The sequence below is a fragment of the Fringilla coelebs genome (assembly GCF_963513975.1).
Source record: "Fringilla coelebs genome assembly, chromosome: 16".
Classification (NCBI taxonomy): domain Eukaryota; kingdom Metazoa; phylum Chordata; class Aves; order Passeriformes; family Fringillidae; genus Fringilla; species Fringilla coelebs.
This window is the reverse complement of record NC_140042.1, coordinates 2,085,230-2,098,618: the sequence shown is the minus strand read 5'-3', so window position 1 is coordinate 2,098,618 and position 13,389 is coordinate 2,085,230. Positions and strand designations below refer to the sequence as shown.

Genomic DNA, 13,389 nt, shown 5'->3' with positions numbered 1-13,389 from the left:
ATCAGCCAGAATTGAAGATCATTAATTAATCCTTATCTGCAGAGCTGTTCTAACATGCCTGTTCTCTGGTGGGGATGGTCAAGCACAGTGTGCTCTGCCACGTGGTGCACGTAAAGGAAAGCACTGCAATTGTTAGTTGAAAAACAGAACTTGAATATTTTTATTTATTCACTTAATTAATCAGAGAAACACCCTCCCATTTTGTGCCATTGCTGGATTGTGACTGGTAATGTCTGGTTAGAGGTTCCTGGTCAGGCATTACCCTCAATATTCACATCCATGGAAGATCTGATGCATGTTTTAAAATGCCCCTGCCCAGGTATTTAATTATTTGATGAAAACCTTTTTCTCTAATGACCACTGGAAAGCACAAACTCCCCTCTGTTGTATTATCTAATGAAATATTTGCCTTCTGAGCCCATCTTGCCTTATTGCAGGGGTTTGATTGCTTCTTGCAGTGTTCTGCTGCTTGCAGTGATTTTTTTTTTTTTTTTAAGGATGGAATGCTTATTACCTATGAGAAGTGTTACTATATTTTGCTGCTGTTGTTGAGCAGAGTTCATGAAGTTAAACTTTGTCTACCAATTTAGAAGAGTTTCTCAGAAAGTCAAGATAATGCCTCTGTTGGAATGTTTTCGTATAAACGGCGTAGGTGACGCAGACTACTTTTCTTAGTAGTATACAAATGCAGATCAGAAATCAATATTTAATACTGTAATTTTGGAGAATATTTTCAATTTGTGCATATTTTTAAGGCAGAAATTTCTGTCTGCTGCTCAGAAGAACAGCATGACTGTCCTTGCACCAGGCTATGATCGTGGTATTTCATACTTTTTCAGCAAAGCTGCTGCTTTCTGAAGATTTTATTGGTACTTGGGTAACTCCTCTGAAAGATATTTATGTTTATATGTTTACTGGTTCTCTTGGGAAGCTTTAATAAGGAAGTAAAATACAGGAATGTTTATAATTGGTTTGACTTGGCTTTCAGAATTCTTGTAGAGAAGCTGAAGTATAAAAGCTCGAGTACAGCAAAATCACTTTTAAACTGGTTTATTGCAGAGAAGCACTGAGGTAAATCATCAAAGGATTTTTAGTCTGCAAAACTGCTTAAGTGTTGTGTTTAAAATTTACAAATCGCTGACCCCTTTGTGAGACACTGAGACAGACTGAAATGTCTGGCTCTTTTTTACGTTTGACTACCTAGTGAATAATCTCCTTTTGCCTGGCCTGCTGCTTTAAACACACTGAGTGCTGCAATTGCCATTTTGGTGTCTGCCTGCCAACCAATAGTGGCTGTGTATATTTAATTTCATCATAATGCAACCATAGGATGCCTCCAGGAGTATTTACACGGGCTTTAAAAGTCAGGACGTGTTTTATGGCTGGAGATTTGGAATTTTGGGGAGTGCTCTGCGTGGTGGGATCTCTGCTGAAATGCTGAGGAGTGAGGAACAGCAGGAGAGTTTTGTAGCTTGTCCTTATTATTCTGTTTTTAATTTGCTTTATGGGGAGGGTCTGTTCTGCAGGAGATGGTCTGGATCAAGCAGAGTGTGAGCACATCTTTCACTCTGAGGGGTGAGGGACCTGTTGGTCTGGGGCTGACTGGGATCCCTGATTTTTAGTGCTGTTTGCTTTCAGGTGTGAGTGCAGGAAACACGCTCCAACATCCTGAATGCAGGAACACTTTTGTTCTCTATGCTCTGTGCAAAATTGTGTCTGGATGCCTTGGCTTCCAGCCAGGCTTTTAATCTCTTCTTTTTTGTGTCAGCTTGGATAGTGTATATAATACTATAGTGCCTTTTCCTGTCCCTGGAAATGCTGATTTTTAGTTTTATTTTAAGAAGGGTTTTCTTTTTCTTATTTAGAAGAAAAATAAACTTTAAAGGAGGAGGAAAGCCTGTGCTGGTGGTTTTTTTTTTCTTTTTCGTTTCTTGTTGTAGTTTAGGCTTTACAGAAAGGCCTGAAATGTTCTGTCAAAGCTTTATCTCTTGTGTCACAAATTCAAAATTTAGAAATTGGGCAGGGCAAGGTGGGGAGGGGTCTCAAGTTAATTTGAAGTGAGGGAAGGGGAGAATTAAAAACACATTCCATGCCCATTAACGTGTGAAATGGATGTGCCTTTAGATGCCACAAGGCTTATTCTTCCATCCAGCTTGACCAGTCTTTTGTCAAAACTCCTATTTTGACTATTTAAATAAAATACGGTGACTTTGGCATTCTCCCTCCATGGGAAAGCCGAGTAAAAGGGAATTTAGCCCCGCCTGCCGCTTCCATGCTAAACAGATGCAAATCAGAGCCCCCTCCCTCCACTTGCCTCTTCTCTCCTCCTGGGTTTCATTGTTTTGATGAAAGCTGTTCTGGTGCCAACTCCCAGCCCAGAGGGCAGGTGAGAGGAATTAAAAAAATCCCAGATTCCAGCTCGGTGATTAACATATCGTTTGGAGCTTGTAATGTCATCCTTGCACACAAAACAAAGTCACAACAGCTTCACAGAGCAGAGGTTTGTCAGAAAGGCAAACATCAAAGTGGCAAGAAAAGAGGAGTTTATTTAAAATATAGCAGAAAGACTTAAAACATTCGTGCTCACCTATGAGAGCTATTAAAAATTAAAAAGAAGCCTTTGAAGGCAAGCATTAAAGATTTAATAGTATTAATTGAATTAAGCCGTGGGAGTTGAGGATATGTAGACACATGTGTGAGTGTATGTTCTGAGACATCCTCTGTGTTAAGGCAGCAGAGTGCTGAGACCTCAATTAGCTGTACTTGCTGTCTAAGGGCTACCTTAACAAACCCTATTTATTCCTGGGGTTAATTAGAGATACCATTAGAACTGAGAATGTAAACACAAGGAGGGGGCTTGGGGAGATGGAAAACTGCAGACCCCACCAGCCTTGGCATCCCTGGGCAAGGCAAAGCAGGCAGAGTCCTTTCCAATCTACTTTTAAGGATAATTTTGTTTATATCATTAAGGCTGATTTTTTTTTTTTTTTTCAAGAATAGATTCCTTTTCCTTTGTTGTGAGAGCAGTAACTTAATACTGTTGTACTCCAGCCACAGGTATGGGCTTTTTTTTGGCAGCTGAACTTCCATGTTACTTGATAATTATTTTCTTTTAAGACTGGCTGATTTTGGTAGCTTTTTAGCTTTTCTTATGCTTAGAACTTTCACTGTTAGGAAAACTTCTTGCAGGAGGAAGAAGTTTGTCTGTAAATAGACACAAAAATAAAATCACAGTTCAGCTTGATTGCAGTAACTTGGTGTGGAGGGGTTTTTGTTGTTTTTTTTTTTTCTTTGCAAATTAAATACTCAATTTAAGGCTTAATATATTTGCATTGTACATTAAAAAACAGGGAAAAACCAAATCCTTGTATCATTTCTAGAAAGAAAGAGCCCTGAAAGCTTCTTGCAAGCCTGCAGGTGGCTTGGCAAGGGAGAGACATGTCCAGGGGGAGCAGCTCTAGGAGGATTTGATGGCTCTGGGAATCCTGGTGAGGAGAGGCACCACCAACCCCATGCAGAGGGATACCAGAGCTGAGGGAGATCTCAGTATATTCATTTTTCCTTCTTCAGGGTGGGGGCTGCTGGCAGTGTGGGGAGGGTTGTGTGAGCCCTTCCTGCTGCAGATGTAGTTACCAAATGATTCAGCACAGTCCCCACGGATTGGAGCAATATTGATGAATTCATTACTGCTCTCTGATGGATGTTAATGGGCCAGAATTTCTTCTGTGCATTTGGACTAGGTGGAAAGCTCTTGAAAAAAAAAAAAAGAGAAAATGGAGTGGATGAGTTTTTAAGCCACTTTTTTGTTCTGCTTCTAAATCTAACGAGGGAATGTTTTTAATGACTTGCATGAAAACAATGGTCAAAACAATAATCACCAGGCAGCTCTGGGAGGGCCAGGGAGGAGCAGTGCTACACCAGGGATTTCTTGCATTTTATTCAGTATATCCCAAGCCACAGTCAGCTGCTTTGGAAACAGAGGTGGGTATTGCCTTTTCCATGTGGGTTCCTTAGGAGATATCTGGAGTCCCAAGGCCATGATCCAGTTGCTGCTTGCAGGGTTTTAGAGCTGAGGGGTAGAAGATGTTCTCTGCAAGAGCTGACTGGAAGAAAATGACCTTTAATGAAGGAACAGGCACAGATGCTTTTGAGTAACAAGTCTTTGTCATCCTCTTTGAAACGAACAAGCTGCCTCCCACTCAAATAATTTTCCGTCTAAATATCCAGAATAGATAAAAGAGTAGGTAGAATTTTACTGCTGGAGGATGGATTCAGAAAACTTGAGGAATTGTTATGCTGACAGCTGAAAATTTCTGTATATCTGCATAGGAGAATGTGGGATTCACTGGCATCTTAAAACCAGATTTTTTTTCCTTAATTCCACAAAAATCAACAAAATAATAATAAAATAATAACAAATATTTTATATATTACAACAAGGATGACTCTTTTTTGTGCATGAATGAAGGGATTGGAAAGTTTGAAGCAGAAAAATGAGGCACAATCCTTATGTCAAATGTGCTCATATTTAAAAAAAAATCTTTAAGTGATTCACTTCTATCAAAGCTGAACTTAAAAATATAGCTCAGAGTCAGGAACTGGGGCACCACAGAAGTTGACCAAAGAGATTTATTTTTATATTATTCAATATTCTTGAGTTCTGTTTCCTGGGAACCAGAATCCAGTGTAGATCCAGGTTGCTGGTGGCACAGCTGCGACCTCTCCTCTGGAATTGCTCCTGCCAAGGTGGTGGTGCTGGACACGTTAGACAGGTCTGAGAGGTACAGGGAGAAGAGGTGGGTTGGTTTGGGAAGGATTTTGGAAACTGTGGTGTGTGCAGTGTGAAAAGATAGGAGATATGGAGGAGTCAGAGGGAAAGGTGAACATTTGGTGTTGCAGGACAGAGCTAAAAGCAGGGTGGGAATAGGGCAGGGCTAAGATTTTGTTAAATTTGGTAATTTGGAGAGTGAAGGACCAGATTTCCCCCTGGAATGTGGAATTGCTTTGTCCCTAGGCAGGAAAAGGAGATTTCCCAGAACCCCAGTCTGCAGTCCTTGCACAGTCACCTGCTGAGCCAAGTCCCAAACCTAAACCATCAACTTCACCTCCAGTTTGAGCTGCCCAGGTGCAGCTTTGCCTGGTGAGCTGTAACTGGAGATTGCTGTTGAAATGCCTGGTGCTCCCCTTATTTGGGGTGTTCTTTAGAGTAATTAGAGTGAACTCGGCCTTAATTGCTTGGCTGACGTGGTGTGTGAGCAGCCCCAGCCCTGCCTGGCCCGGTGTGTGGCACCTGTCACTGGAGCTGCTCCACCTGTGGCTCTGCTGTGGGGCAGAGGGGAGAGGCAGGAGCTGGAGAATCCCATCCTCGCTTCTCATCTGGGCAGCAGATCCTGCTCTGGAAGCCTGGCCTTGGGCCAGAATGTTCCTGCAGCAGGGGGCAAGGAGGATTTGGGGATGTGTTTCCTATTTTGCAATCTTACAACAATTTATTCATGGAATCCCACAATGATTTGGGTTGGAAGGGACCTTAAAGCTCATCCAGTTCCACCTCTGCTATGGCAGGGACACCTTCCACTATCCCAGGCTGCTCCAAGCCCCGTCCAGCCTGGCCTGGAACACTTCCAGGGATGGGGCAGCCACAGCTTCTCTGGGAGTCTGTGCCAGGGCCTCCCCACCCTCCCAGGGAAGGATTTTCTCCTCAACTCCAATGTCATGAGCAGACAGCTCACGTACCCGAATTTCTGAGGTTTAAAGCAATCTGATGTTGGTACCAGCTCTGATTATTGAATTAAGACATTGTGGTGACTTTTCAAGATGATTGTGCAAAATCTGGTGGCTCTGAGGGAAGGCACTTGAAATTTTATGCCATGAATGGACATTGATGAATGTAAGTAGGATATTAAATCAATCTCTGTTTTCTTTGCAGGCTTATAGTTTGTGCTGGCAGGAAGCACACTTAATTAAAATGGAAAAAATAATGTTTGGATGTATGGACAGGTATTTCTTGGCATCTTGTACTTCTTGAACAAACCTTTTCCTTAGAAATCCATGTCATAAAATAAAAGTATTAATCCTTCAGCTTCTACCAGTAGTAACATGGAGAGTTAAACTGTTTTCCCCCCTAATCTTTGTCATAGTGAGCATTTGCCTCTGGCCTACTGAGTGTATTAATGTGGTTTCATGTCTGGTGTGTGTAGGAGGATGGGAGAAACTGCACTTGGTGACGTTTGCTTCATGTTAATAAAAGTGCAAAATCAATTTGGTTAATGAAATCATCAGGTAATTTTAAGTAGCAGGTATCTTCCCAAAATACATCCCCAAAATATGGAGTCTGATACATGAGCACACATCTAGGTGAACATGAATTTTAAATATTGCAGTTCTGTAGGAAAACACTGGGGCTTAAAGAAGGGAGCTGACATTTTGTGCTCTTGTATTTTTCGCAGTTCTTCCTGTGTTCAGGCTGATCTGTGAGGGCCTGAGCAGGTGCCTGTCACCCCATAACAGCCTAAATGCAAGGCTGGACTTTTCTAATTAGTAATAGATTCTAAGGCACATCCTCTGGCAAGAGTATTGGATATCCTTTTCCCTTCCAAAAGGAAAATGTGAAAGGAGAGAGGCGTCTCCTCCTGCCCTTAATTCAGTTGAAAATACAATTCAGGTAAGCTGCATTTATTTCAGGTTGTCAGGGCACACTATTGGGTGGTCTTTTTTTTCCTACTGAATTTGTGAGAAAACAGATGAAATACTTTCCTTGAAGCAGGTAATCCCCAGAGAACAAATTCCTTTGGGGAGGTATTTTTACTGCCCTGTTGGATTAATTTGCATTTGGCATTTCTGCCTCAGTGTGTAATGGCCTGACCTCACACTGTGTGTAATTCTGCAATATTCTGATATTCACTGCACACCTGCTGCATGCAGAATAAACTGAGATGTGCCCATGTCAGACAGTATCCTTTTCCTGACCCAGAGATGGGCTAACTGAGAGATGTTTTAAAAACTTTTATTCCATTTTCATGAGAAGGGTGAGACAATACAGATGTTATAATTCACGCCATCACAATCAGAAGCCAACTATTTGTTAATTATAATACACTAGAAGTGTTTCTTGGTCTATCAGCTTTTGCCACACCATGCTGTAGATGCTTTAAAGCCAATCATCTGAAACTACCCCTCATGGGTCCTACTGCAGTGCATCTTTCATTGTTTTATTTCTCCAAAGTATATAGTCTTAAATGCCAGTCTTAAATTTAGTCTTAATACTCTTTTAGTCTTATCATAGAAAACAAATCAGCCAATTTAGATTGATCAATAGCCTCTTAAAAAAAATTAAATATTCTTAAAAAATTAGTAAGTGAACAATACAAAAAAACCACATCAAGCCTACAAACATGCCCACAGTGCAGGTGGCACTGTGGGTGACACCTGACCTGGCTGGAGAGGGAGGAATGTGTTATTTTTAAAGAGCTGTTGTCAAAGCTTGTAATCCTAAAATTAGATCCTGGTGCAGGTCGGATTTGGGTCGTGGTGGTGACCTGCAGGTCTGGCAGAGCTGTCCCCTCTCCCAGCCCTTCTGAGCACATTTCCAGCCCCCCTGTCCATGATTCCAGCTGCAAGGGCCAGTGCAGCTGGGGGTGACAAAGCTCCTCAAAGGCCAGGGGAGCTGAGGGTGACAAAGCCTCACAAGTGCCAGTGGAGCTGGGAGTGACAAAGCCCCAGCAGCTGTGGCTTGGCAGGTCCCAAAAGGATGTGGCCAGGTGGTGCTGCTGTGTGAGGCAGGTTAGAGATTTGCTCCTCACCCCCCTTCCCATCCACTCTGAGAAATGAGCTCCCCATGGAGCTCAAATCCTGGGAATTTAAGGAGACGAGGAGTAACAAAAGGTGGTATGGAGAAAACAGAACCAGATTTGTGTCTGTAAATCTCTTTTACAGCTAAAAGTCTGCTCAAGCTGGAGCTCCTTTTCCTCAGTGAGGCTGAGACAGGACTGTAAAACCAGTGCAGAATCAAACCTTGGCACTCATGAATATGCATAAATTTGAAGGAGAATTATCTTTCAGCATTAACTCTTTAAATAAAGAAATAATTTGGCCACCTGCTGTCTGTGAAAGCTGACCTTGTTCTCTCATTTGTAAAAGGGAATGGAAAGCCTCCAAAACTTTGAATTTTGAACCATTTCCTCTCCTCAGAAATTACACTGAAGACAAGCATTTAAGCTGTGAAAAATGGAACTGAAACCTTTCATCTGGAGTTAACCCTGTTCTCCAAACCCTTTGCCAATCTGTATTTGTAACTCATTTCCTAAATAATTTTGGAGGTTGAGGAAGGGCATTGATGGGAATTTCAGGCTCTTCATTTTGCTGCTTTATTCCCATGAATTGCTGTTTTCTCTGCTGTAGAATAGCAAGAGAGAGCTAATAAGTGTTCTGCTTGTTGGCTTTTCTGTGTAGTGCCAAGTGTCTTCTCTCCTCTCAGTGCTCTCCTCCAAGTGGCCACGATGCACAGTTGCCCCTTTTCCTGTTTGGTTTTGGGATTGCAGTTGAATATTGTATCCTGGGCAGGGTAATGGTACCAGTTGCTCTCTGAGAATAATTTATGAAGAAAGAAAAAAAAAATCAGAGAATTAGTAAAGTTGGAAAATCTATCTAGCAGTGTGAAGTTAGTATTAGAAAAATGGCTTTTTTTCTGCATATATTCCTGATTTTTATATGAAGGTGTGTGATTGGGTTTTTTCTGATTTCTGAGCTGTTTGTGGAAAATGAGACTTCCTAAAACACGGTGGGTTTGGATTTAGACACACAGCGAGTTATCCCAGGAAAAGCAAGATGTGAATTTAGTGTCAGGCAGTGGGAATCCTTTTTCTTTGCCATAAATAGGAGCTGACTTCTTGTTGGGATTGGGGTTGTGTGTGCAGGTGTGGTGTCAGTGTCTGTCAGATTCCTCAGTCAGCACCTGGCAGCAGCTTCTCTGAGCCTGATCCTTTGCAGATGGGCAAGAATTCCCTGATTTATCCTGGAATGCAGGTCCCTGAGCATCACCTGCCTCTGTCATGGCAGCCTGGGAGCAGGGAGAGCAGATCTCTGTGTGTTCCCCCCTGAGAGGGGAGGCAGCAAGGCTGGGATATTTTTATGCAGATTGATGTTCTGCAGGTTCAGATCACAGACTGACTGAATTAATCACTATTTTCCAAACCTCCCTTCTCATGCATGTGACTTACAGTAAATGTCTAATCTAAGGATATATGCTGTCTGTAATACTGTTAATTAAAATTTTATGCTAATGTCTGCTGAGCTCCTGATGTTTAATGTTAATTTTCACACTTGATATTAAAAGCTTTTCATATATTTCCGGTGCATGCTTAGCTGGGCTGTGCAGATATTTACCTTCAGGCTGATACAAAGGGCATTTTATCAGTGCAGACAAATCCTGGTTGGAGTTTTACATTCCAGAGGTGTGAATGGATTCTGCTGAAAGCCTGTCTATAGGTGGATTTGTGGGGCTGTTTGCTTTGAACTGAGTTTATGAAGGACTTTGTGGCTTGGCCTTGGTTCTGTGTTAGTCTCAGCAAGTTAAAGATGTTTCCTCATGCAGATTTCATTCACTGAGCTTCATCTCTTATGTGAGAGATGAGGAGTTCAGGCAAGAATTGCTGCTGTCTGCACGTTGTGTGTAGGAAAGCACCAGGAGAATTAATTATTTGTGTAATGGAGCTGCTGGAATAGGGAGAAGGACGTGGGGTGCTTCCCTCCAGGTTAGCCCTGGTAGCACAGGGAGGCTTCACCTTCTTGTCTGCACATCTGTTTGCTTTGCTATTTGGAGATATCAGATACTTCAAAATAAGAGAAAATGGCTTGTAGGAACCAAGAGCAAAAATGAGGAAGGCTCCCCAAGACTGAACTGTTTAATTTTCACACAAATCTGCTCAAGCCTTTTTCCTGCTAACCAGAAACAGCTTTAATCAACTGGTCTCACTTTCTGCTTTCTTTGCAACTCTGCTGTTAAAAATGCAAACTCACATTTTTGCTGAAGTTGCAAGTGCATTGTGCTTCCTTGTGGCTTGTTGTGAGAAGTTAATTCACTGAGGTCTCTACAAAAAAATAAATCTAAACTTTCTGTGTAACACGTTTGTTAGAACGTGTTAGAAACTCTTCCTCTTTTATGCAGTTGGGGTGTTTGGCATTTTGATCTGTTTAATGATAAAAGAGGTTGTTGTGGTGCTGCTGCAAGATTTGGAATAATCCAGGAGAAGGCTTCCATTGTGTGGTGAGGGAACAGAGTGAGTAAAGCAGGGACAAACTCTTGGGTGAGGGTCAGTCCCACTGCCAGGGCAGGACCCTGAACATTGGTACAGCTGCATTGGTTTTTATGGGCTATGAGTAAAGTAAGATGAAAGCATGTCCATCAAGAAAAGGAAAAAACAAACTTTAATATTTCTCTTATTAAAGGCCTTGGTTTTCAGGACTGGAAGATATGAAAGTGAAGAATCCCTCAGCGTTGATGGATTGATGGGTTTTGAGTCTATTACAGAACAACAATTGAAATACTCAATTTCCTGGAAGTGTGTAAATTGCTGGTTTCTCTTTACCCAGTGTGTTCTCTCCTGTGTTTGCTCTGGGATTGTTTTTCCAAAGTGCTCCTCCAGACTTAGAAAAGCTTCCAAAGGAGTTCTTCCTTTGGTTTCTTCTCCAAACCCAAGTGCCTGCTTTCCTAGTGCGCTGTAATTGGGAGGGAATGAAGGCTCTTTGCTCTGTTTTTCTGGCCCTGACAGCTTTGTGTTGCATTTAATCAGCTCCAGAAGTGATCCAGGGTTGGGTTGTTCTTACTTGCAAAACTTAAGAGACTTGGAGTATTTTTCCTGTGCTGTTGTGTAAAAATGGCTGGATTTGGTGCAAGAGAGAGAAAAGGGAAGCAGTTGTATTGTGAGGGTGGTTAATTCTTCAAGGACTTTTACATGTGAGGTATTAAAATGATTTTTCCAAACGCCTGTGAAGTTGTTAAGTAAGAAACTTGTTTTTGCCTGGGGTGATGCACACAGGTGAGGAGGCACTTGCTCCTGCAGTGTACTTGTAAAAAGATTTTGGGGAGGCCTCTCATCCCTGGCCTTGAAAGAAATAAAACTTTCATAAGGCAAGAATGTTTTCCATAGATTTGCAGTGGGTTAAAGGACAGGAAATGGGGTTAGGAGTAGATGTTGGTTCTCACAGGGAAGGACTCTTCCCAGCCAAGTGTTCTGCCAGAGACCAGTGCTCTTGTAAATATTCCCTTTAGCAGATTGGCCTGGAATAATAAGATGGCTAAATTGGAGCAAATTAGTCAAATTTGAATGTAATCTTGAATTGAAAGGAATGATGAAAGATTGAGACCTGCTGAGGGATGAAGTGGCAGGTGAAATGCACAGGGAAGAGAACTGTGTGTATCCCAAGAAATGGGAGTTTAATCTGTGCATGGAAATGGCACTGTAGTAGTTCGAAGAAGGATAACAATGTCAGGTGTGAAATCTGTGCTTTCCTTGTCTCCAGTGTCTCTGTGAGGGATGAGGTTGGTTCTTGGGAGTGTTTGGAGGAACATTATTAAAGGACATCTGGATGGCCATCTCTGTGAACGTGGCCAGCTCAGTTCCAGAGTCCCTGCTCAGTGTTTGTGCTCTCAGGGCTGCTCTGTGTTCATGGAACGGCCAATCTGCCAGTTTGCTCAAGTAATTTATTCCAAAGCTTAATAGGCCTCTGTTTACTTGAAACAGTGACCTTAACTAAAGAACTGACACAGCTTTCCAGCTCCACAGCTTGTCCTTGCCTTTTCTTGCCAGTCATTTTGGCTTTGCAATTCCATTCTCATAGAATTAAAAATTCTTTAGTGCTGTGTGAAAGACACAGAGCAGAAAGTATGGATCTGTTGACTGTTGTCAAATGAACAAAGTAAATACATTTGGGAACAAAAAAATTCCTTCTAATCTGCTTATCATGAAAGGTCACCTTGAGTTGGAGTATGTTGGGCCACAGGATCTCTGTTCTGAGATTGAGAGGGCTTTAAACTTACCCAGGGTTTCAGAAATGGCTTGGTTGATTTTTAGGAAGTTTGCTTGTTCTGTCTGGATGCAGATTCCTACTGTTAGAGCGCTGCTGAACATGGAATTCCTCATGTGGTTTCATCTCAGCTCTGTAATTTAAAGTTCTAGGCAGGCTTTACATTGGAAAATAAGTCTCCAGGTTGGACTTTGTTTCTGGTTTGCTTGTCACATTTTCCCTTTGTATCAGCCTGATTGTCTTCTTGCTTTTGTTTTGCTCAGCATTTCAGGTTTTTAATCTTCAGTGTTTAATGTGACTCGTGAGAAGAACAAGTTGTTTTCAAAATCAGAAGAAATTCAAGGAGGAAAAAATTAATCTAGGAAAATTTCACCCAGGTGTGTGTGGCTTGCTGGCTCTGCAGAACAATCAGACCCAACTAACCTGCTTTGTTTTCTTTCCTCGCTCAGGTCATGATTTTCATTTTCTCGTGTCATTCTCTTGAGGAGAGGAAATGATTGTAGTGGAACGTGTCACAAGCACGCCACTGCTACGGAGCCTTTGCTGTTCAGAAACGTTCCTGGAAGAGCAAATTTAGCCCTTTGCTGTTTGTGTTGTGGAATCTGTCTTGGGAAAAAGGGAAATAAAAATGACGACTTCGTCTATCCGACGGCAGATGAAGAACATTGTGAACAATTACTCAGAGGCCGAAATAAAAGTTCGGGAAGCGACCTCGAATGACCCCTGGGGTCCTTCCAGTTCCTTGATGACTGAAATAGCAGATCTGACCTACAATGTTGTGGCCTTCTCTGAAATTATGAGCATGATCTGGAAACGACTGAATGACCACGGCAAGAACTGGCGACACGTCTACAAGGCCCTCACTCTCTTAGATTACCTGATTAAAACTGGCTCTGAGAGGGTGGCCCAGCAGTGTAAAGAGAATATTTTTGCTATCCAGACGTTGAAAGATTTTCAGTACATCGATCGAGATGGGAAGGACCAGGGCATCAACGTGAGGGAGAAGTCCAAGCAGCTGGTGTCCCTTCTGAAGGACGACGAGCGCCTCAAGACAGAGAGGGCCCAAGCCCTGAAGACCAAAGAAAGGATGGCTCAGGTGGCCACTGGGGTGGGCAGCAACCAGATCACCTTTGGCCGAGGCTCCAGCCAGCCCAACCTGTCCACCAGCTACTCAGAGCAGGAGTATGGGAAGTCTGGAGGATCCCCAGCATCCTACCATGGCTGTAAGTACGGCAGACACATCCCAAGGTGTTGATCCTCTGCTTTGGAGGGCTGCTCTTGGGGGTGGGAGTGGGTGGGAGAGTGAAATGCTGCCTGCCAGGGGATCTGGGATCTCTCTGGATCTGCTCCGTGCTGTTGATGTGTCTG

The 13,389-nt window shown here is 42.5% G+C and overlaps 1 protein-coding gene across 3 annotated transcripts in view; it reads left to right on the top strand.

The window, feature by feature from the left end:
• The window catches only part of EPN2 (epsin 2), a 43,187-nt gene that overhangs the window by 5,913 nt on the left and 23,885 nt on the right, over window positions 1-13,389 (top strand). For all 3 annotated transcript variants that reach the window (XM_084216693.1, XM_084216691.1, XM_084216692.1), the window contains one exon: window positions 12,471-13,244. In XM_084216693.1, the coding sequence (XP_084072819.1) occupies window positions 12,650-13,244 (595 nt within the window). In that variant the 5' untranslated portion in view covers window positions 12,471-12,649. The remainder of the gene's footprint in view (window positions 1-12,470; window positions 13,245-13,389) is intronic.